General features: G+C 42.5%; 3 protein-coding genes across 4 annotated transcripts in view; all 3 read left to right on the top strand.

The window, feature by feature from the left end:
• Window positions 1-5,697: 5,697 nt before the first annotated feature.
• Window positions 5,698-6,418, top strand: LOC114567670 (gastrula zinc finger protein XlCGF49.1-like; the record flags this gene model as incomplete). The annotated part of the gene is made up of 1 exon (XM_028596780.1): window positions 5,698-6,418. A coding segment is annotated over one exon (690 nt), but the record flags the coding sequence as incomplete, so codon positions are not given.
• A 4,280-nt stretch (window positions 6,419-10,698) lies between these two features.
• Window positions 10,699-20,508, top strand: LOC114568487 (zinc finger protein 467-like). The gene is made up of 3 exons (XM_028598099.1): window positions 10,699-10,837; window positions 19,962-20,319; window positions 20,462-20,508. The coding sequence occupies exons 1-3, from the start codon at window positions 10,769-10,771 to the stop codon at window positions 20,506-20,508; spliced, it is 474 nt and encodes a 157-aa protein (XP_028453900.1). The 5' UTR covers window positions 10,699-10,768.
• Window positions 20,509-21,008: 500 nt separating this feature from the next.
• LOC114567651 (gastrula zinc finger protein XlCGF52.1-like) overlaps window positions 21,009-23,008 on the top strand; it is a 3,343-nt gene continuing 1,343 nt past the window's right edge. For both annotated transcript variants that reach the window (XM_028596760.1, XM_028596759.1), the window contains exon 1: window positions 21,009-21,479. In XM_028596760.1, coding sequence (XP_028452561.1) covers window positions 21,096-21,479 — 384 coding nt within the window. In that variant the 5' untranslated portion in view covers window positions 21,009-21,095. The remainder of the gene's footprint in view (window positions 21,480-23,008) is intronic.

The following is a 23,008-nucleotide window of genomic DNA, read 5'->3' as shown; positions in this document are numbered from 1 at the left end:
TGATAACAAAGACTCATGTTGTTTTCCTATTAATGAACCTGCTCTCTGTGTGCTTGGCCACTTTAGGACAGCAGCCCTGTGTCTGGCTCTGCTTTCTGATGATAACTGGAATCATCATCCTTTCTGCATACTGTAAGATAAAATACACCTCACAACTACAGAGCACCGAATACTGAACCAGTAAACAATGGTGTACTACAATCAGCTTCAGGCTGAACGCAAAAGACACCTGACCAAGCGTCTGTATTTGACGCGATGGGAGTGAGAATGTGTTATATTATGTTGCAGCGGACCCTGTCTGCGTGGCGTTTTGGAAAGTCTGACCACGCTTGGGAAGGTTGGTACCCTAAAAAGTACAGTGTTTCGGTGCCCAACTTTTAAAAATGTTGCCGTAATGTAATCTGGTGTTTTAAAGACATGTTCAAAATCAGCATTCTGTCTCTGTCTGAGGGTTTTATCTCCTGGTATTGGCTGGACAAACCCTGTGAAGAATTACAAAATTGTGAATTCTTGAGTCCCTCTTTGTTTTTGTAATGTCTTGTGTAAGTCTTAGATAATATAATAAAATGTACATTTATTATATTAAAACTTTTTTCAGAGCTCTGAAAATGTAATAAAGTATTTGTCTTTATTCCTAAGTGCATTTTAATCAGTCATCTTCTTAGTGTGTATTTCTGAGAAAGTCTGGAACACTTCCGGACTTTTATTTTGAAGCTCAGCAACTAATCTGCACCGGAAGCTGTAGTCTTCACTGCGGCTGACTTCACACTTTGAACAAGATGGCGTCTAGCAGAAAGGAGTGTTAGCAGAGTATCTTTGCTGTGTAGAGAAAGAGGTAAAATGTGTAAAGTCCAGATGCTGAGAGCGTTGGTGGAGCAGCGACTAACTGCGGCTGCTGAAGAGATATTTGGGCTGTTTGAAAGAACGATAGCAGAGTACGAGGAGGAACTTTGTCGTTCAAAAGAGGAGAACGAGCGACAACGGGAGCTACTGGACGCTGTTTACAACCCTCAGCTTCGGCTACACAGAGCAGGTTTGGTCCCTTTACTTCTAGAAACTCTGCATGGTTGAACGGTGCCAGAAGATGGCTCGGGTCTGTGTTGCTCGGCTGTGTTGTGATGCTTGCATGGCTTCTTATACTGTTGATGTGTAACTGTGCTAACGTCTTGCTGCTTCCTGTAGCTCTGCATGGCTAACTGAGAAAACTTATTTGTTGCTCTAGCTGTCTGTGTGGTGTCTTGTAGACTTCTGTCTGTATAGTTTAACCTGTACTAATGTCTTGTAGACTTCTGTCTGTATAGTTTAACCTGTACTAATGTCTTGTTGACTTCTGTCTGTATAGTTTAACCTGTACTAATGTCTTGTTGACTTCTGTCTGTATAGTTTAACCTGTACTAATGTCTTGTAGACTTCTGTCTGTATAGTTTAACCTGTACTAATGTCTTGTAGACTTCTGTCTGTATAGTTTAACCTGTACTAATGTCTTGTAGATTTCTGTCTGTGTAGTTTAACCTGTACTAATGTCTATTCAGATACTTTACTGCAGTAAAAGTACTAATACCACACTGTAATAATGACACAGCGCTCTCTCATTTCCTCACTCATTCATTCAGTCTGTATCAGGCGCATTTCAGCGCAGTTTGTTATCGCCATGAATACAAAAAATATATGTTGGTTTATTAACCATGTTAGGCAGACTATAAAATGTTTTATTTCGCAAAACATGGCATGTAAACCCTTTTGAAATAAAAGATTATAGATTATAATTCTGTTAATGATGGTGCTGCAGCCTCAGAATGGGATTAGTAAGCGTAGTACTTTTTCATCCACAATGTTGCACCTAAATGAAATAGATTAAAGGTTCAATACCATTTCACCAGTAATGTTAGGCTATGCTTATGATTAAATTTGATATACACTATATTGGAATATACGCATTTACTCTAGCAGCAATTTTCTCCCACGCAAATTGTCCCTCTTTTTTAACTCGCTGTTTGTGCACATGAGTATTTCCCCCGACCCGTTTGTTTGTGGTTGTTACCATAGTGAATCGTAGAATCATGGCTCCATTCATGCTGCCTTTTTATTGTGGTGGTGCACGCGCGTGAACGTACTCATATCAGCGCTTCTGAAACCGAAAACTCAGTTTCCCATCTCAGGGTAAATCAACTCCGACATCAGGCTTAGGCTCAGTTAGTTAAACCTTCTACCTGAAATAGGGCCCAGGAGATAGATAGATAGATATAGATACAGATACAGATACACACACACACACACACACACACACACACACACTCTGAGGAAAATAAGTATTTGAACACCCTGCTATTTTGCAAGTTCTCCCACTTAGAAATCATGGAGGGGTCTGAAATTGTCATCGTAGGTGCATGTCCACTGTGAGAGACATAATCTAAAAAAAAAATAAATCCAGAAATCACAATGTATGATTTTTTTAACTATTTATTTGTATGATACAGCTGCAAATAAGTATTTGAACACCTGAGAAAATCAATGTTAATATTTGGTACAGTAGCCTTTGTTTGCAAGTACAGAGGTCAAACGTTTCCTGTAGTTTTTCACCAGGTTTGCACACACTGCAGGAGGGATTTTGGCCCAGTCCTCCACACAGATCTTCTCCAGATCAGTCAGGTTTCTGAGTTTGAGCTCCCTCCAAAGATTCTCTATTGGGTTTACTGTAGGTCTGGAGACTGGCTAGGCCACGCCAGAACCTTGATATGCTTCTTACAGAGCCACTCCTTGGTTATCCTGGCTGTGTGCTTCGGGTCATTGTCATGTTGGAAGACCCAGCCTCGACCCATCTTCAATGCTCTAACTGAGGGAAGGAGGTTGTTCCCCAAAATCTCCCAATATATGACCCCGGTCATCCTCTCCTTAATACAGTGCAGTCGCCCTGTCCCATGTGCAGAAAAACACCCCCAAAGCATGATGCTACCACCCCCATGCTTCACGGTAGGGATGGTGTTCTTGGGATGGTACTCATCATTCTTCTTCCTCCAAACACAGTAAGTGGAATTATGACCAAAAAGTTCTATTTTGGTCTCATCTGACCACATGACTTTCTCCCATGACTCCTCTGGATCATCCAAATGGTCATTGGCAAACTTAAGACAGGCCTGGACATGTGCTGGTTTAAGCAGGGGAACCTTCCGTGCCACGCATGATTTCAAACCATGACGTCTTAGTGTATTACCAACAGTAACCTTGGAAACGGTGGTCCCAGCTCTTTTCAGGTCATTGACCAGCTCCTCCCGTGTAGTCCTGGGCTGATTTCTCACCTTTCTTAGGATCATTGAGACCCACGAGGTGAGATCTTGCATGGAGCCCCAGTCCGAGGGAGATTGACAGTCATGTTTAGCTTCTTCCATTTTCTAACGATTGCTCCAACAGTGGACCTTTTTTCACCAAGCTGCTCGGTGATTTCCCCGTAGCCCTTTCCAGCCTTGTGGATGTGAACAATTTTGTCTCTAGTGTCTTTGGACAGCTCTTTGGTCTTGGCCATGTTAGTAGTTGGATTCTTACTGATTGTATGGGGTGGACAGGTGTCTTTATGCAGCTAACGACCTCAACCAGGTGCATCTAATTCAGGATAATAAATGGAGTGGAGGTGGACATTTTAAAGGCAGACTAACAGGTCTTTGAGGGTCAGGATTCTAGCTGATAGACAGGTGTTCAAATACTTATTTGCAGCTGTATCATACAAATAAATAGTTAAAAAAATCATATATTGTGATTTCTGGATTTTCTTTTTAGATTATGTCTCTCACAGTGGACATGCACCTACGATGACAATTTCAGACCCCTCCATGATTTCCAAGTGGGAGAACTTGCAAAATAGCAGGGTGTTCAAATACTTATTTTCCTCACTGTATATATATATATTTCCTGTGATATGAAAAAAAAGACTCCTTTTTATAAGATGACATAAATAGCTCTATTTGGAAATAATAAATCATTCTTAACTACTGGGGTGATTTTGTAGGGGAGTGCATCTACATATACTAAACAAAATTATAAATGCAACACTTTTGTTTTTGCCCCCATTTTTCATGAGCTGAACTCAAAGTTCTAAGACTTTTTCTATGTACAGGCTTATTTCTCTCAAATATTGTTCACAAATCTGTCTAAATCTGTGTTAGTGAGCACTTCTCCTTTGCCAAGATAATCCATCCACCTCACAGGTGTGGCATATCAAGATGCTGATTAGACAGCATGATTATTGCACAGGTGTACCTTCAGCTGGCTGCAATAAAAAGCCACTCTAAAATGTGCAGTTTTACTGTATGGGGTGGTCTGGGGGGGGGAAACTAAAAATGAAATAGGAACTTTTTCTAATGTGAACCATGCTTTAATACTTTACAAACACCAGAGCAAGAGAGCGCTGTGACTACTCTTCTGAAGGGATTTTGGAGAGGGACATTAGGTAGTTACATACCCTGGTTGACTGACATGACACCCACATCAGTCCAGACTTATTACGATATTAATAATGTATGCATGTTGCTTTCTCTAAATGTTAGGTTGTGGTCGACTAGCGGGGCCTGCTTTGGTTGTTTGATAAATTGATCAACATTGATTGTGATTGGTGGTTGGCTGTGCGTGCAGAGCCTGCATGTCACACACTAGCAACAAATTGTGTATCCCAGAACACATAAATCAGTGTAAATGAAGTTAAATCAGACACAGACGTCTGTTGTAGGTTAGTGTTACGTTTCTAGCGTCGCTTCCGAACCCGTAACGTTAGTTGGGACAGACACCTTGTTTCTTTAGGCTAACTTTATTAGCTTTGTCCCGGCTGGTAGCAGCTTTCTGCGGTGAAAAATGGCCGGGCGATGTCGTGACAATGTTGCCTTAATCAGGTGATTTAATTCGTCTTTGCTGCAAACATAAAACACGGACTACTGTAGCTTAATACATTTGCCAGTGATTATCTTAACTGCATATTACTCCAGTGATGAAATAAATCCATGTCATAGCCATTTTAAGTTGTATGTCAAGTAAAAATAGTTATTCTCCAAAGTTCATTTAAAAAAATCTTTAGAATAATATGCAAATTAATGGTTAGCTTAATCAATGACAAACATTATCGTTAGGGACAGCCCTAAATGGTAACATTTTGTAGCTGGGTTTAGCAAGCTGACCTTAACTAGCTACGCTATGCTACTTTGTATCAGTTTGTTAGACTAAATGTGTAAGTTTTTCATATCTATGATGATACAAACTACCGTCCATTATTATTGGTTTGAGTGGTGGTCAGTAATGTGTCTCTTTCCTGCAGATGTTGAGCAGCTGTTGGTGGTTAAAGAAGAGTTTCCTCCTGAGCAGCAGGAGTGTAGCTCCAGTGTGGACCAGCAGGAGCCAGAGCCCCCCCCACACATTAAAGAGGAACAGGAGGACCTGTGGAGCAGACAGGAGGGAGAGCAGCTTCAAGGGCTGGAGGAGGCTGATATCACCAAGTTCCCATTCACTCCTGTCCCTGTGAAGAGTGAAGATGATGAAGAGGAAGCTCAGTCCTCACAGCTTCATCAGAGACAAACTCAACACATGGAAACAGAAGCTGATGGAGAGGACTGTGGAGGACCAGAACCAGCCAGGAACTCACATCCACTTTTACAACCAGAGACTGAAGACCAGACTGGAGACTCTTCTGATCCTAAGACTGATGACAGTGCTGATTGGAAGGAGACCAGAGAACCTCAGTCAGCTTTAAACTCTCTGAAACATGATTCAAGACGTAAGAAAACATTCAGCTGCTCCGAGTGTGGGAAAAGATTTAGCACCAGGAGAAATCTAAATAGACACATGAGAACTCACACAGGAGAAAAACCTTTCAGCTGCTCTGAGTGTGGGAGAAGATTTGGCCACAAGCAACATCTGAAGAGACACATGATAACTCACACAGGAGAAAAACCTTTCAGCTGCTCAGTGTGTAAGAACACTTTTACCCAGAGTGGAAGTTTAAGGAAGCACATGGTAACTCACACAGGAGAGAAATCTTTCAGCTGCTCTGAGTGTGGGAGAAGATTTGGCCAAAGGGGACATCTGAAGAGACACTTGATAACTCATACAGGAGAAAAAGCTTTCAGCTGCCCAGTCTGTAAGAAATCCTTGGCGAATAGGGGAAGTGTAAAGGCACACATGAGAATCCACACAGGGGAGGAACCATTTAGCTGCTCTGAGTGTGGAAAACGATTTAGTCAAAAGTCAAATCTGAAGACTCACATGAGAACTCATACAGGAGAAAAACCTTTCAGCTGCTCAGTCTGTAAGAAATCTTTTAGACGGAGTGGCCATTTAAAATATCACATGAAACAACACACAAGAGAGGAACCATCTACTTCCTGTGTTGGTGACATCAGAACGCAGTAGGAGTGGAGCTCCAGTGTGGACCTAGCCTGGATGCCAGCCGAACTTAGCCCCACCCACAAAATTCGAGGTCGGGAAGTTCGGTCTGGAGTCGCTCCGTTGAGAAGCAATTATTGCCCGAACAGGATCTGTTCGGACCAATCAGATTGTCCGACAGATGATCAACAGTAACGGAATCAATCACGTCACCAAAGAACACTTGGGTTGGATTTGTTGAGCTGTGTAGATTGCACCATAGCGTTTGTTACAGAAGATATCGACAGGCATTCATTTTAAAATCCTCAGCGGAGGAGCCTCAACAACTGCCCGAAAGCACGGTAGCGTTATATGGTGGAGAGACATAGAGAGAGACTGAAGAGAGGGAGTGTTATATGGTGGAGAGAGATAGAGAAAGACTGGAGAGAGAGAGTGTTATATGGTGGAGAGAGATAGAGAGAGACTGGAGAGAGAGAGTGTTATATGGTGGAGAGAGATAGAGAGAGACTGGAGAGAGAGAGTGTTATAAGGTGGAGAGAGATAGAGAGAGACTGGAGAGAGAGAGCGTTATATGGTGGAGAGACATAGAGAGAGACTGGAGAGAGAGAGTGTTATATGGTGGAGAGACATAGAGAGAGACTGAAGAGAGGGAGTGTTATATGGTGGAGAGAGATAGAGAAAGACTGGAGAGAGAGAGTGTTATATGGTGGAGAGAGATAGAGAGAGACTGGAGAGAGAGAGTGTTATATGGTGGAGAGAGATAGAGAGAGACTGGAGAGAGAGACTGTTAGAGAGGTGTTATAAGGTGGAGAGAGATAGAGAGAGACTGGAGAGAGAGAGCGTTATATGGTGGAGAGACATAGAGAGAGACTGGAGAGAGAGAGAGTGTTATATGGTGGAGAGACATAGAGAGAGACTGAAGACAGAGAGAGCGTTATATGGTGGAGAGACATAGAGAGAGACTGAAGAGAGAGAGTGTTATATGGTGGAGAGACATAGAGAGAGACTGAAGAGAGAGAGAGTGTTATATGGTGGAGAGACATAGAGAGAGACTGAAGAGAGAGAGCACGATCCATCTCTAGAAATGCGTCTGTAGCGAGCATGTCACTATCACTAACGTTATCCACATTTATATTTACACGCAACAAATGATATATCCAGCTTCAAAAAGGTCTAAAAGTCGGAAGTTAGAACGAATGCATTGTGCAAAGAGTGGTTGCTACGGAGACGATACACAGTGTTGAGTTCCGTTGCTCTGATTGGTTAGAGGTCTATCCAATGAATGCAGAGGCATTTTCTTTCCTGGTTCGGTTGGAACACGCCCCATAATCACAGCCCAATGGATCGGTTTCAGACTCCCATTCTGACTAGAATCTGAGTAGGACCACGTCAGGCTGGTGTGGACCAGGAGAATCTCAGCCAGGTTGGAACTCTCTGAACCATAGAAATACAATGTCAGCAGATGTACAACGTGATATGCTCCACTAAAGGCACATTCAGCACTAATATAACGGCTCGACGTTTAAAAACATGGAAAGAGCAATGCTTAAAGGGATATTTCACCGTTGGAAAGAGGAATATATTTTTTAAATTGGGTCACTTACGTAGTAGAAATGTGAAAGAATTATAGAAATTGGTGCCTTCTAGGCCGAGATAAGCCAGAAAATGTGTTTCTGGCTCATATGGATGAAAGACACCAAATCCCAGAATGCACTTGCTTTGCTGCTTTAGACTCCACTCCCAAGCCACGCCTACCGTTTACAGACCGACAGTGAGGCAGCATTCAACTCAACTCAAATGTGTTTTATTGTCATTTCAACCATATACACGAAACAACGTTTCACCGTGGCTCAAGTGGTGTTACACATTTAAAATATATTTTTATTACATTACATTTAGTGCACGCACATATGCGCCGTAAGGTTCAGCTAACGCATATTAGCATTAGCGCTTGGTGGGCTGTAAACACCGATTAATAAACACAGTGGTAAATTTGCATGGGGTAGAATGGTCGGCATTTAAAAGTCACAAACTCCGCCAGCAGTTAGTTGGATACAAGCAGCTGGTTTCTGCACCAGTTCGTGTTAACACAGCCCACCTCCAGACGGAGCAGCAGGCTGGATAGTCCGGTACGCTGGTGTTCAGCCATGTTTCCACAACAACAAAAACACAGCAGGCTCTGAGCTCGCGTTGGGAGTTTCGTTGAAGTTGGATGTAGTCCAGTTTGTTGTTTAATGAGCGGGACACCTTGCAAGCAGGATTGATGGAACAGGTGGCCTAGCTAGGTTATACGCAGTCCCCGTTCGCGTTTCACCGCTGAGGATGCACATAATTGTTGTAAAAGTTTTCTGTGGAAAAGACGGAGCCTGTTAGCGATGCTTCAAGATGGCTGACCCTCGTTTTGCCTCGGGAATACTCGGGGAAAGATGACAGTCCAACCCGCTATGGGCGGGTTGAAAGAATGCGGAAGTAGCTCCTAGTGCTGGCTGTAGTCCATTGCCTCTCATTTCTCATTGCCATCGGTTTTATTAATGTCTAATAATCAATAATGGTAGTAGAGATGTTACGATACTGCCTAAAACGCTGGTATCGGTATCGGGAAGTACTGGAGTTTATGCACCGATCCGATACCACGTAATAAAGCCCTGAAGAAAATCTACGTTAAAGTAGTTTATTTATGATCTTTTTCCGTTATAACCGACTGTCAAACTTCATATTAAAATAAAGTTGTACGACATTCATTGTTTGTGTTTGTTCATGTTTCACAAATAGTTTAACCTGAGCCAGACAGACAACAAAGATAGAAATAATATCACATCCATACAGGGATAGTAGTATACAGCTGTTATAACATAATAAAATATATGACACACTGGTATCGGATCGGTACTCGGTATCGGCTGATACGCTAGTTCAGGTATCGGAATCGGTATCGGGAAGCAAAAAATGGTATCGGACCATCTCGGACCATCTCTCTTGGTAGTGGTCGATCACTAATCTGTACTTATGTCTGTCTGTGCTGCTGCTGCGAAAATACAATGTAATCAAACTTCTTAAGAGCAATTTAAATAAATAATAATGGGCCTTTATATAGATTTATAATGGATTATTCTACTGTCAGGAGTACATAGAATATAAAAAAAACATTTTAATGTTATCTCCGGTCTTTCTTGATCATTTAATTTTCTTCTCTGTCCTTGAATGTGCCGTAGCGACACATGCCGATCTTAATATCGGATCAGTGCACCCTTAGTAAATCTGATGTTACAGGGTTTTCACGGGGTCTAAGAAAGTCTAAAAAAAAGTCAAAATGTAAGGTCTTTAAAAGTCTTAAATTTGCAAAAGTAATTATATAATTAAATAATTTCAAACAGGCTTTTAAATTTTCCTACATTCATGTAACGCTGCCTGTGATAAGCATTAAAATGTTGTTGTTTTTATTCCATGGTTTTGTAGTTCTTCCTTTCGCTCGTCCAAATATATAATTTGTGGTTTATGAACAGATCAATATGAGTGTGTCGCTTTTATTCAATTTGAATAATTTTTTTTTACTTTGCAAATACTTTTTAGACTCTGCATTCCATTGTACTTTCATGTCCTGATAAAGGCCTTCAATTTAATACCTAAAGGTCTGAAAATTTGACTGGTTGAAACCTGCAGAAACTGATATTAAGACTTCTATGTGTTCACATTTTCTGTTGTTGTTCTGCCCTCTAGGGTCAGACACCAGGAGTGACAGTCTGGGTCCACTTCCTGTGTGGAACAGTTTTCAGTCTAAAAGACTGACTGACATTATTATTATTCAATTTTTTTTAAAGGGCGAGATGTTACGATATATCTTACATCTTGGCACACAGACTCTTTGCACAACTGTCCATCTGATTTTTCTTTTGGTGTTTCAAAAGTTCATTAAAGCACTTTCAAACCCTTTGTTCTTTTTAAAGTATATTTCATTTTTGGACGCTGGCCTGGATAGGGAACCGGTCAAACTAAATGCAGTCTCGGCTTCACTTCCTCCCTTTTCTTCTAAAACTTCAATGAATGGGAAACAAACTTCCATCATTTTCTGAATTTGGTTCATTGTTGAGCCCTGAAAATATTCGTCTTTCTGCAAACTAAGTTGGTTAAATAAGTAAAAAAGTAGGGAGTGTTTCCCAAAGTGATAATAGTGATGAAACTGTAAATTTCTTCGGATGTCATTTAAAAAAAGTGTATTTTAATCATTTATCTTACGTGTGTTAATTTGAAAGTCTTGAGAAACTTGTTGACCTTTATTTTGAAGCTCAGCTACTAATCTGCACCGGAAGCTGTAGTCTTCACTGCGGCTGACTTCTCACTTTGAACAAGATGGCCTCTAGCATAAAGGAGTGTTAGCAGAGTGTCTTTGCTGTGTTGAGAAAGAAGTAAAATGTGTAAAGTCCAGATGCTGAGAGCGTTGGTGGAGCAGCGACTAACTGCGGCTGCTGAAGAGATATTTGGGCTGTTTGAAAGAACGATAGCAGAGTACGAGGAGGAACTTTGTCGTTCAAAAGAGGAGAACGAGCGACAACGGGAGCTACTGGACGCTGTTTACAACCCTCAGCTTCGGCTACACAGAGCAGGTTTGGTCATTAAACCTTCAGTTGATCTTTCTCTCCTTCCTGGGATCTCTTCTCTCAGCAACGGTATGACGATAGGACGTATGGAAATAAGCATTTGGTCTTTAACAGGCCTTCGCTAAACTCCACCAGACTCCATGTAAATAATCAGTACTTTTATCATCGTAAAACACACTTCATTCAAAGTGGACAGAAACTAAATAAAACTACCAAAAGCCGTCTTGGTTCATCTTTCCACTGTTCCAACAATCACCACTCTGGTTTGGTTGAAATTAACCCTTAATTCACCCATTTACATGTGGAGATATGATGGCTCTATACACGCTAAAAGTCCTGATTATTTACACTGAGTCTGGTGGATTTGGTGATTTCGGGGCTGTTTTCTAGATAAACAAAGGTTCTTATTTAAAGGGGTGATAGAATGATTATATAGGGTATTTCACACTGTTCCTTAAGGTCTCCTAATAGGGTATGTAACATTGGTTGGGCTGAAAATTGCCCGAATGCTATTTTCTGGGTCCATAACTACCCTGTGAATATGGCACTATTTGTAACAAGAGCTTTTCTTCCAAATATGGTATGCTCATGAATATTCAGATGAGATGCGTTGAGCGAACCACATACAAACACATTGGAGACTAGACAGCTGGTGTCATATTTCGTTACTAAATACTCTTCTGAGACTTTTATGCGAGAAATCAACTATATAAAGCTCAAATATGGGCCGTTTTACGCTAATTGCAAATTTGGTGTAGGAGCCAAATATGTTGTTTCAAGTGTTTAGATTTTGGGTGTTGTTTTTTGTATGTACATTGGGTGGCGCTGTGGTATTACCTGGTTGCAAGGTTATAAAGGTGAGCTCCAAACTGTTGCCGGCAGGTGTTTGGCCCGGAAAGGGCAAATGGTTTTTGACCACTAACGCTGTGACACCGAACGCTGTGATGCTGGAGTGCATTGGCGCCAAAGCCTTTGTTCTAAGGTTGTCTAATTGTTCATGGATTTATCGCTGAAAACATGAAATAATGGATATTTCATGCTGCACGATTTACCAAATAAACATACTGTTATTCTGCAATGCAACATCTTCAGACGATTCTTGAACGCTACACAGCATGTTAACATCAGCGCGTCAGCCAGGTCACTCCGGGTTAAAACCACCTCAGTAGTTACGGAATCAGACCGAACAACTTTACATTTGGTAAGACGTGTCTGATTTCAGGAGATCCACACAGTCTGACGAGAAAGTGGCAGCCCCACTGCGCTCCATACCCAGGAGAAAGTCACCTTTTCTGGGTTACTGGACTTAACCGAGGCTCGGGGCTCCGCAGAGCTGCCTGGCTGCCGGCATAACTATAATATATTTACAGTTTTAATTTCGTCACACCACTTATGTAACAACTACCCTAAGGTCTTACAAAGCTAACGCTTGTGTCTGATTTGGTGTAATATATTTTTTTGTGAATTTGAGGGGTTTCATTAGCTGCTAGTGTCCATTTTAATCCTATGGGTAAAGATCGCGGCTAGCTGCAGGCCCTGGAGCTCCGTCGGGAACTCGGCATTTGGTAGTCCAGTAACCCAGAAACAGTGACTTTGAGCGGGTATGGAGGCCGCGGGCTTCCGGTCGTGACGGAGATCCAGCTAGCTCACAGCGAGCCGGGGTCTGTGAAGGAGGACACGCCGGGTGGCGAGGCAGCACGTTAGCCTGCTAAGCTCCTGCTGAACTGCGAAACACAGTTGGACAGAATTTGCAATTAGCCATACATTTTCATAAAATGGCCCATATTTGACCTCTACATAGTTGATTTCTAGCATAAAAAAGTCTCAGAAGTGAATTTAGTAATTAAATAGCGGACCTCTGGAGATTTGCGTGACCTAGCTAAATTCAGAAGACTAAGCTGACCTCAGGCCAGTGGTGTAGCCTATGCAAATGTTATTAGGTCAAGGTCAAATTTATTTATAAAGCACATTTACAAGCAGTCACTCCTGCCCCAAAGTGCTGTACAGATACTAATACCGGTAACAGCATAAAAAGCATACTAATTAACCAAGAAGAAAAAGTAAAAGCCTATTAAAAACATAGAATCCCCGAAATAATAATAATAATTAAAACACATGTAAACATGATTACAAACAGTAATAACAATGTCACAGCTCAGCTTGTATTAAAAGCCATTTCAAAGAGAGGAGTTTTTAAAAGTGATTTAAATGACTCAATAGAGCTAGCTGCTTTAATATTGAGGGGAAGAGCATTCCAGAGCTTAGGACCTTTTTAGGTACCTTATTAGACAATAAGGTACTAAGAGCTCCTCAAGATATGATGGTGCTTGACCATTTGGAGCTTTTTGGTCAGAAAAAGGATTTTAAATTCAATCCTGGATTTTACAGGAAACTAATGCAGAGAAGCTAATATGGGAGAAATATGATCTCTTTTCTTAGTTTTTGTCAGAACACGTGCTGCAGCATTCTGGATCAGCTGGAGAGTCTTAAGGGACTTATTTGAGCATCCTGATACTAGGGAATTACAATAGTCCAGCCTGGAAGTAACGAATGCATGGACTAGTTTTTCAGCATCGTTTTGAGACAGGATATTCCTAATTTTGGCAATGTTATGAAGGTGAAAAATTATTTTATAATTATTGGCACTGGCCTGACCCAATCAAATCCAGGATCCCCATTCCTGGGCGCAAATTTACGAATCCCACTATGGCCACGCCTCCCGGCCTGTAATGGTTATGCTGAAAGTTTAGCATTCACGTTAAACCAACGCGCAAGGGAGGTGCAGAGAAATTACTGGAGAAAAGAAATTAAGAATCTACAGGCGGATTCCTCAAAATGTGCCAAAATTTCTGACATGTTTGGGGCTGTAGTAGCTGCTTCAACATGAGCATTACCTGAAATAGAGGAAGGAGGAGAGGTGGCTGGCTATACAGAGAAGCAGAAACAACAACATGACAGGGAAGAAGCAGAGGAGGAGGAGAGTGACCATGACAGGGCCATGGGAGCGAGTGAGGAAAAGATGGAAGAGAGAGTAGATGACGACGTGGTAAGGAGTAGGCAAATTAACTCTCAGGGAGGTTAACCTAACTGCTTAAGCTTACATTGAATGCTAGCTGTTGGCCTGTTGGGTAGTAAGTCTGTGTGATCTATAACATCAGTTTTTAAAGTTGCTAAGCCAATATTAAGCAAAATAGTAATAACCAAATATCATAAAAAAATAAAATAATAAAAATACAATAAATATACAAATCATAACTCTAAGAATGAATGAATCATTGAAGTGTAAGATCAACAGAATAGTCTTGAGACCCCTCTAAGGATCCAAAACAATCACATGAAGGCAGAACACTAGGCACCTCATAGCATAGAATGCACGCATATTTTAACTAGGGTTGGGTACCGAAACTCGGTGCCAATAGGGAACCGGTGCCGACGTGAACGGTAGTAACGAGACCAAATAAGAACGAAAGTTTCGGTGCCTCATTTCGGTGCCTGACTTGTAACGTTAGCCTAGCTTTAGCTAGCAGCTGGATTAATCCCGGTTAAAATGCTGACAGCTAACGTTAAACAGTGTAAAGTGTGACTGTATTTCACTGTGGAGGACTTCTACAGCGGGATGTAACAATTCATAGATACAGTGGGGGAAATAAGTATTTGACCCCTTGCTGATTTTGCAGGTTTGCCCACTTACAAAGAATGCAAAAATGAATCCCAAAGAAAATTCCAGAAAATCACATCATATGAATTTATTAAAATTGATAACCATCTGATGAGGAAAAACAAGTATTTGACCCCCTGGACAAACAGCAAGTATTCTGGCTCCTACAAGCCAGTTAGTCTTTCTTTAAGACACAGCCCCAATCCGAACCAATTATCTAAATCAAATACACCTGCCTCACCTCGTTACCTGTATAAAAGACACCTGTCAACACCCAAACATCCAGCATCCAACATCACCACCATGGGCAAGACCAAAGAGCTTTCTACGGACATCAGGGACAAGATTGTTGATCTGCACAAGGCTGGGATGGGCTACAAGAGAATCGGAAAGCAACTTGGAGAGAAAAGATCAACTGTCGGTGCAGTTATCAGGAAATGGAAGAAGCACCACACCACCGCCAACCTCCCTCGGTCTGGGCCTCCACACAAGATCTTGCCTCGTGGGGTGTCCCTGATCATGCGAACGGTGAGGAATCATCCCAAAACCACAAGGGGGAACTGATGAATCAACTGAAGGCAGCTGGGACCACAGTTACAAAAGAAACGGTTGGTAACACACTACGCCGTCATGGATTGAAATCCTGCAGCGCACGCAAGGTCCCCCTGCTCAAGAAGAAACATGTACAGGCCCGCATGAAATTCGCCATTCACCACCTGGACAACTCAGAAGAGGCCTGGAAGAAGGTGATGTGGTCAGATGAGACCAAAATAGAACTTTTTGGCCTCAACTCAACTCGTCGTGTTTGGAGGGCAAAGAACACAGAGTACAACCCAAAGAACACCATCCCCACCGTCAAGCATGGTGGTGGCAACATCATGCTTTGGGGGTGCTTTTCAGCCAAGGGGACGGGACAACTCCATCGTATTGAGGGGAGGATGGACGGGGCCATGTATCGTGGAATTCTGGACCGACATCTCCTTCCCTCAGTGAGAGAGCTGAAGATGGGTCGAGGATGGGTGTTTCAGCACGACAACGACCCTAAGCACACCGCCAAAGCAACAAAAGAGTGGCTGAAGAAGAAGCACATCAAGGTTCTGGAGTGGCCTAGCCAGTCGCCAGACCTGAATCCGATTGAAAATCTTTGGAGGAGCTTAAAATTGAGTTGCCAGGCGACAACCTCGAACCTGAATGATTTGGAGGCTGTCTGCAGGGAGGAGTGGGCCAACATCCCTGCCGAAATGTGCACAAACCTTGTCACCAACTATAAAAAACGTTTGACATCTGTGCTGGCCAATAATGGCTTTTCTACAAAATATTAACATGCTGTTTGTCCAGGGGGTCAAATACTTGTTTTTCCTCATCAGATGGTTATCAATTTTAATAAATTCATATGATGTGATTTTCTGGAATTTTCTTTGGGATTCTGTCTTTCACTGTTAGAATGTACATATGATTAAAATTGTAGATTTTTGCATTCTTTGTAAGTGGGCAAACCTGCAAAATCAGCAAGGGGTCAAATACTTATTTCCCCCACTGTATACAGTATGTTTATATGGTCGGAATTAAACAACACAGACGGTGCGTTCACTCGCAGCTGCCGTTGTCGGAATTAAACAACACAGATTCACTTAAAACAGGTAGCCTCGTGGTGCATTCACAGTAATTGTAAAATACCCTTTTCCCATCTGGGGTTCAACAGCAATTTACTGGTGAAATAAGTTATTGTTATAGTTATTACATTATTATTAAATCTTTAATTTTGACCATGGCCTTAGCAATAAACAATTCACTGACTGTTCTTTACTACACTTATTTTTTTTTTCTTCTTTTTTTTTTTTTACTTTATTGAAAAGTACCGGTTCAGGCACCGTTTAGGCACCGGCACCGTTTTAAAAGTATCGATTTAGCACCGGAATCGAAAAAAATCCAAACGATACCCAACCCTAAAGAGGACTGTCCACTCCCACCGCATGCTGCCACTTTTCTAAAAAAATACCATAGACAGTCAGATGATTTTACAACCTTCCCTTCTGCTCCTGTGTCTCCTACATTAGACTAAACACCTGCTTATCTCAGGAGACAGAAAGAGATACGCTTCACACAGTGTTATAGCCTTCTTCACTTTATCTGAGAGAAATAAACTGAGAAGATATAAAATGAGTGACTGAGGAGGATAAAATGAGGAGCTGCAATTTCTTTAGCAGAAATAACTTATGCTATTGCTCACAGTCTACAAGGCCAGCTCTCTCACTGGTGCCTTTAAGTCTACAGGAAGGAACAGGATTATGTGGAGGTTTAAAACAATCTTTAAATAAATGGTCAATATCATTAAACAAATGGTTAAAATAAAATTTGCCACCACACCGCCTGGGCCAGAAAATGCCAGGGCCAATTTTTTGTCCCAGTCCAGCCCTGAGTCCTTTGGCGCTTTTCCATTACATGGTACCTAATCGCCTCGACTCTACTCGCCTTTTTTGGTTTTCCATTACGAAAAAAAGTACCTGGTACCTGCTAACAGGTACTTTTTTTAGTACCTGCTCAGTCGAGGTTCCAAGCGAGCTGAGGCGAGCCGAGAAGGTGACGTGAAACCCTGCAGGCTGCTGATTGGTCGGAAAGAAGCGTCACCGATCACTGCATTGCTAGCGAGAGACGGCATTTTTAAATAGTTTAGCCAGCGGTGTTTTTTTGCTGCCGGAGGCTCCACGCAGAGCTTTCTCCGTAGCATACAAGTGGCCTGGAGAGAAACAAAGCGAGTAGCGACTCTAGAGTCATATATGTGAGAGAAACAAAGCGAGTAGCAACTCTAGAGTCATATATGTGAAAGAAACAAAGCGAGTAATGACTCTAGAGTCATATATATGTGAGAGAAACAAAGCGAGTAGCGACTATAGAGTCATATATATGTGAGAGAAACAAAGCAAGTAGTGACTCTAGAGTCATATATATGTGAGAGAAACAAAGCGAGTAGCGACTCTAGAGTCATATATGTGAAAGAAACAAAGCGAGTAATGACTCTAGAGTCATATATATGTGAGAGAAACAAAGCGAGTAGCGACTCTAGAGTCATATATATGTGAGAGAAACAAAGCGAGTAGAGACTCTAGAGTCATATATATGTGAGAGAAACAAAGCGAGTAGTGACTCTAGAGTCATATATATGTGAGAGAAACAAAGCGAGTAGTGACTCTAGAGTCATATATATGTGAGAGAAACAAAGCGAGTAGTGACTCTAGAGTCATATATATGTGAGAGAAACAAAGCGAGTAGTGACTCTAGAGTCATATGTGAGAGAAACAAAGCGAGTAGTGACTCTAGAGTCATATATGAGACCAAAAGTGGAGTCAATATCTGACCAGCAAATCTTGAGCAGTAAACGTTAACTATCTCTTTGATATCATGTTGTTTACGGAGACGGAGAACCAGGAAATGCGTCCGGGATATGTCAATGGGAAAAGCAAGCTACTAAGCCACGCCCACGGCAGTCGCTATGACGACCAGCCACGCTGAGGCAATACTAAAATCTGCAATGGAAAACGGACGCACGTCGAGGCGAGTAGAGTCGAGTAGAGTCGAGGCGAGTCAAGCAGGTACCATGTAATGGAAAAACGCCACTAGTGAGTGAAACAAAGTGTCTTCCCTGTGCTTTCTGACCACGGGGGGAAATCTGTAGCAGCAAAAGTTAGCCACAGCCGAGCGAGGTCCAGATGCACTCTTCTCTTCTCCGTAAACAACATGAAATCAAGGAGAGGGTTAACTTTTCTTGCTCCAGATTTCCCACCGTGGTCAGAAAGAACAGGGGAGACACTTTTGGCGCTTACCCACTGCTAGTACCAGCTCAACTCGACTCGACTCATTTTCCATTGCAGATTTAGTACCGCCTCATGCCTGAGGTGAGCGTGGCTGGTCGTCATAGCGATGCTGCAGGAAACTGCCGTGACCTAAACGCGACACACACACAGAACGTCGAAGGTGTGTTGTTTTGTCCTCTGAGCAAGAACGATTTTTGTTTCAAAAGAAGCTGACACCGCTGGCTAAACTATTTAAACACGGCAGGTTTGTTCAAGACACCCCCGTCTGTCGCTAGCAATGATGACACAGTGATTAGTGATGATTCTCTCTGACCAATCGGTAGTCTCCAGGTTTTCACATCCCCTTTTGGTATCGCCTTGGCTCGCTTGGAACCTCGACGGAGGTGGAACTAAAAGTACCTGTTAGCAGGTACCAGGGACTTTTTTTTTTTTTTCATAATGGAAAACCAAAAAAGGCGAATCGACCAGGTACCATGTAATGGAAAAACGCCTTTTTGTTTCTCTCACTATGACTCTAGAGTCATTACTAACTCTGAAGATAATCACTATCACTCTCTCACTCGCTCTACCACACACACACACACACACACACACACACACACACACACGCCGGCTCTGCTATTCTCTTGAAGAGATCGACGCACACACCAACGCACAAGTATAAACTTCAGGCCATTTACGTAGGCTGGAGCCCTGCGTTACCATTATTTTCCTTGCCCCACACTGATGCAAAAATGCATTTGCCAGTGATTATGTTAACTGCATATTACTCCAGTGATGAAATAAATCCATCTCATAGCCATTTTAAGTTTTATGTCAAGTATTTAAGTAAAAATACGGATTCTCCAAAGTTCAGTTAAAAATATCTTTAGAATAATATGCAAATGAATTGTTAGATTAATCAATGACAAAAATAATTGTTAGGGACAGCGCTACATTGTTCCATTTTGTGGCTTGTTTTAGCAAGCTGACCTTAACAAGCTATGCTGTGCTACTTTGTATCAGTTTGTTAGACTAAATTTGTAAGTTTTCATATCTATGACGATACAAACTACCTCTCATTATTATTGGTTTGAGTTTAGTTTGAGTGGTGGTCAGTAATGTGTCTGTTTCATTCTGTTTCCTGCAGATGTTGAGCAGCTGTTGGTGGTTAAAGAAGAGGTTCCCCCTGAGCAGCAGGAGTGTAGCTCCAGTGTGGACCAGCAGGAGCCAGAGCCCCCCCCACACATTAAAGAGGAACAGGAGGAACTGTGGAGCAGTGAGGAGGGAGAGCAGCTTCAAGGGCTGGAGGAGGCTGATATCACCAAGTTCCCATTCACTCCTGTCCCTGTGAAGAGTGAAGATGATGAAGAGGAAGCTCAGTCCTCACAGCTTCATCAGAAACAAAGTCAACACATGGAAACAGAAGCTGATGGAGAGGACTGTGGAGGACCAGAACCAGCCAGGAACTCACATCCACTTTTACAACCAGAGACTGAAGACCAGACTGGAGACTCTTCTGATCCTGAGACTGATGACAGTGCTGATTGGAAGCAGACCAGAGAACCTCAGTCAGCTTTAAACTCTCTGAAACATGATTTAAAACATAAGAAAACATTCAGCTGCTCCGAGTGTGGGAAAAGATTTGGCACCAGGAGACATCTGTTTGATCACATGAGAATCCACCCAGGAGAGAAAAAATACAGCTGCAGTGTTTGTAACAAGAGATTCATCTGGCGTCAACAGGTCAGAAGACATAAATGCGTCAACCTTCAGTCGTCACAGCTTTATCTGAGTCAAACGGAGGAGAACAGAGAGGCAGAGCCTCCAGCCAGCAGAGAAACTCAACACATGGAAACAGAAGCTGATGGAGAGGACTGTGGAGGACCAGAACCAGCCAGGAACTCACATCCACTTTTACAACCAGAGACTGAAGACCAGACTGGAGACTCTTCTGATCCTGAGACTGATGACAGTGCTGATTGGAAGGAGACCAGAGAACCTCAGTCAGCTTTAAAATCTCTGAAACATGATTCAAGACGTAAGAAAACATTCAGCTGCTCTGAGTGTGGGAGGAGATTTGTCCGCAAGCACCATCTACTGACACACATAAGAACTCATACAGGAGAGAAACCTTTCAGCTGCTCTGAGTGTGGGAGGAAATTTGACCGCAAAGAAAGTCTGAATAGACACATGCTAACTCACACAGGAGAAAAACCTTTCAGCTGCTCAGTCTGTAAGAAATGTTTTACACACAGTGCAAATTTAGGCTCACACATGACAGTCCACACATGTGAAAAAAGATTTAGCTGCAGTGTTTGTGACAAGACATTTAAGTGGCTAAATCAGGTCAAAAGACATAAATGTGTTGGTCATAAGTCGTCACAGCTTCAACAGAGTCAAACGGAGGAGAACAGAGAGGCCGATCCTCCAGCCAGCAGAGAAACTCAACACATGGTAACAGAAGCTGATGGAGAGGACTGTGGAGGACCAGAACCAGCCAGGAACTCACATCCACTTTTACAACCAGAGACTGAAGACCAGACTGGAGACTCTTCTGAACCTGAGAATGATGACAGTGCTGATTGGAAGGAGACCAGAGAACCTCAGTCAGCTTTAAACTCTCTGAAACATGATTCAAGATGTAAGAAAACATTCAGCTGCTCTGACTGTGGGAAAAGATGTATCCAGATGGGAGATCTGAAGAGACACATGAGAACTCATACAGGAGAAAAACCTTTCAGCTGCTCAGTCTGTAAGAAATCTTTTGGGAATAGTTCAAGTGTAAAGGCACACATGAAAATCCACACAAGAGAGATGCCATTTAGCTGCTCTGAGTGTGGAAAACGATTTATTCAAAAATCAAATATGAAGACCCACATGAGAGCTCATACAGGAGAAAAACCTTTCAGCTGCTCAGTCTGTAAGAAATCTTTTAAATGGAGTAGCCATTTAAATTATCACATGAAACAACACACAGGAGAGGAACCATCTACTTCCTGTGTTGGTGACATCAGGAAGCAGCAGGAGTGTAGCTCCAGTGTGGACCAGGAGCAGCCAGAGAATCTCAGCCAGGTTTGAACTCTATGAATCATAGAAATAAAATGCATAGAAAGGTCATTCAAATCAATGTAGCATAATAGTCAGAGTGGCAGCAATTTTTATGTGTACCATTGCCATGGTAATGTATAAACTTCAACATAAGCCGACTTCCGACGAGTCGCGGAGCTGAGGCTAAATGAGTGAAAATTAACTTAATGCTTCATCCACGCAAAGCACACTGCTATCGCCACGAGTAACCGCTTTATTGGGCTCGTTTTCTGTGAGCGATGTGGCGAGTTGGTGACGTTAAAGCGGAGTTAGCAAGCTAATGTTAGCCAAACAACAAGTTGTTCTCCGTCTGGCTGGTTCCACCGTGCTGCCATGCTGCATCGGTTACAGAGAATGAGCTGAACAGTGGGCTGGGTGACTGCTGACCCGTTGTCACTGGGTCTGACTTAGAGCTTCGTTCGGGCCCAAAAAATCAAGCCCGACCCAGCCCGAACCCGACACATTAACTGGAATTATGAGCCCGAGCCCGATTACAACCCGACACTTTTTTAATCCGTGGGCCATTATAACTGACCTTCTCAACTACAATTCAGAGTCGTTTGAACTGCAGAAATCTGTTTAAAATGATCTTTAATGAATAATGCAACAGGAGCGAAGCATGTAAACTGCGCTGTTTGTTGATTCAGAATGGAACGGATCGCAGATGGATCTGAATGAAGAAACGTAAAAAAACTCAACGTTTTTCTCTGTGAGGGCTTGCCCGCTTGCCTCGCCCTCATGGGGAGCCTACGCTTGGAGAAGTAACAAAAGAGGAGGTTGAAGGCTGACTATCATCTTTTCTGCCTTGGCGAGCCTGCTTCATGTGTCTGTTCATCATCCACTTCTCCGTTTTATTTGCTGTCGTAGGCGAACAGCGTGCTGCACTTAATGCACTCAACAAAGCCGACACATGTGTTGTCACTGCCCACGACTTGTTTAAAATGGTTCCATACCTCTGACTTTCCTCCAAACTTACTCAAAGGTAATTCTCCCGTTTTTCTTTTTTTCTTTACATCCTCAAGCTCCATGTTGCACTTAAGCTCCACCATACAGCCCGCAGCCCCGGTGTGATGGGTGCAAGAGGAGGAGACTCCGCGCATGACACATGTTGCATTTTGTAATTGTAGTCCAACTTGTGTAACGTTTTGGACACAAAATAACAAAGTCGGGCCGGGCTCGGCTCGGGCTCGGGCAGAGAATCTAAACTCTAGTCTGACTGTCCCTCCTTGCTCCCCGCAACTCCGAGAACATCTCCCGCGCTGCGTTGGGCGGCTCTCCTCCCAGCGAGGTGCAACATAGTTAGTTTGCTCTGGTCTGAATCGGTCCATGAGTGTGTAAACTTGGTTCGGTTTGGTTTCACACCTGGAAAGATCTGGTCTATAGAGAGCGCATTTGCTAAGCAACTGTGGGGGTGGCTGTAATAAAAATGAAACCGACTATTTAATAATATAATTAACAATAGTAATAGAAATAGAGTGTCAGGACACAGATATCCATCTTTCTGCCACAACGCA

Source organism: Perca flavescens, chromosome 14, assembly GCF_004354835.1.
Source record: "Perca flavescens isolate YP-PL-M2 chromosome 14, PFLA_1.0, whole genome shotgun sequence".
Lineage (NCBI taxonomy): Eukaryota > Metazoa > Chordata > Actinopteri > Perciformes > Percidae > Perca > Perca flavescens.
This window is presented reverse-complemented; position numbering and strand designations above follow the sequence as displayed.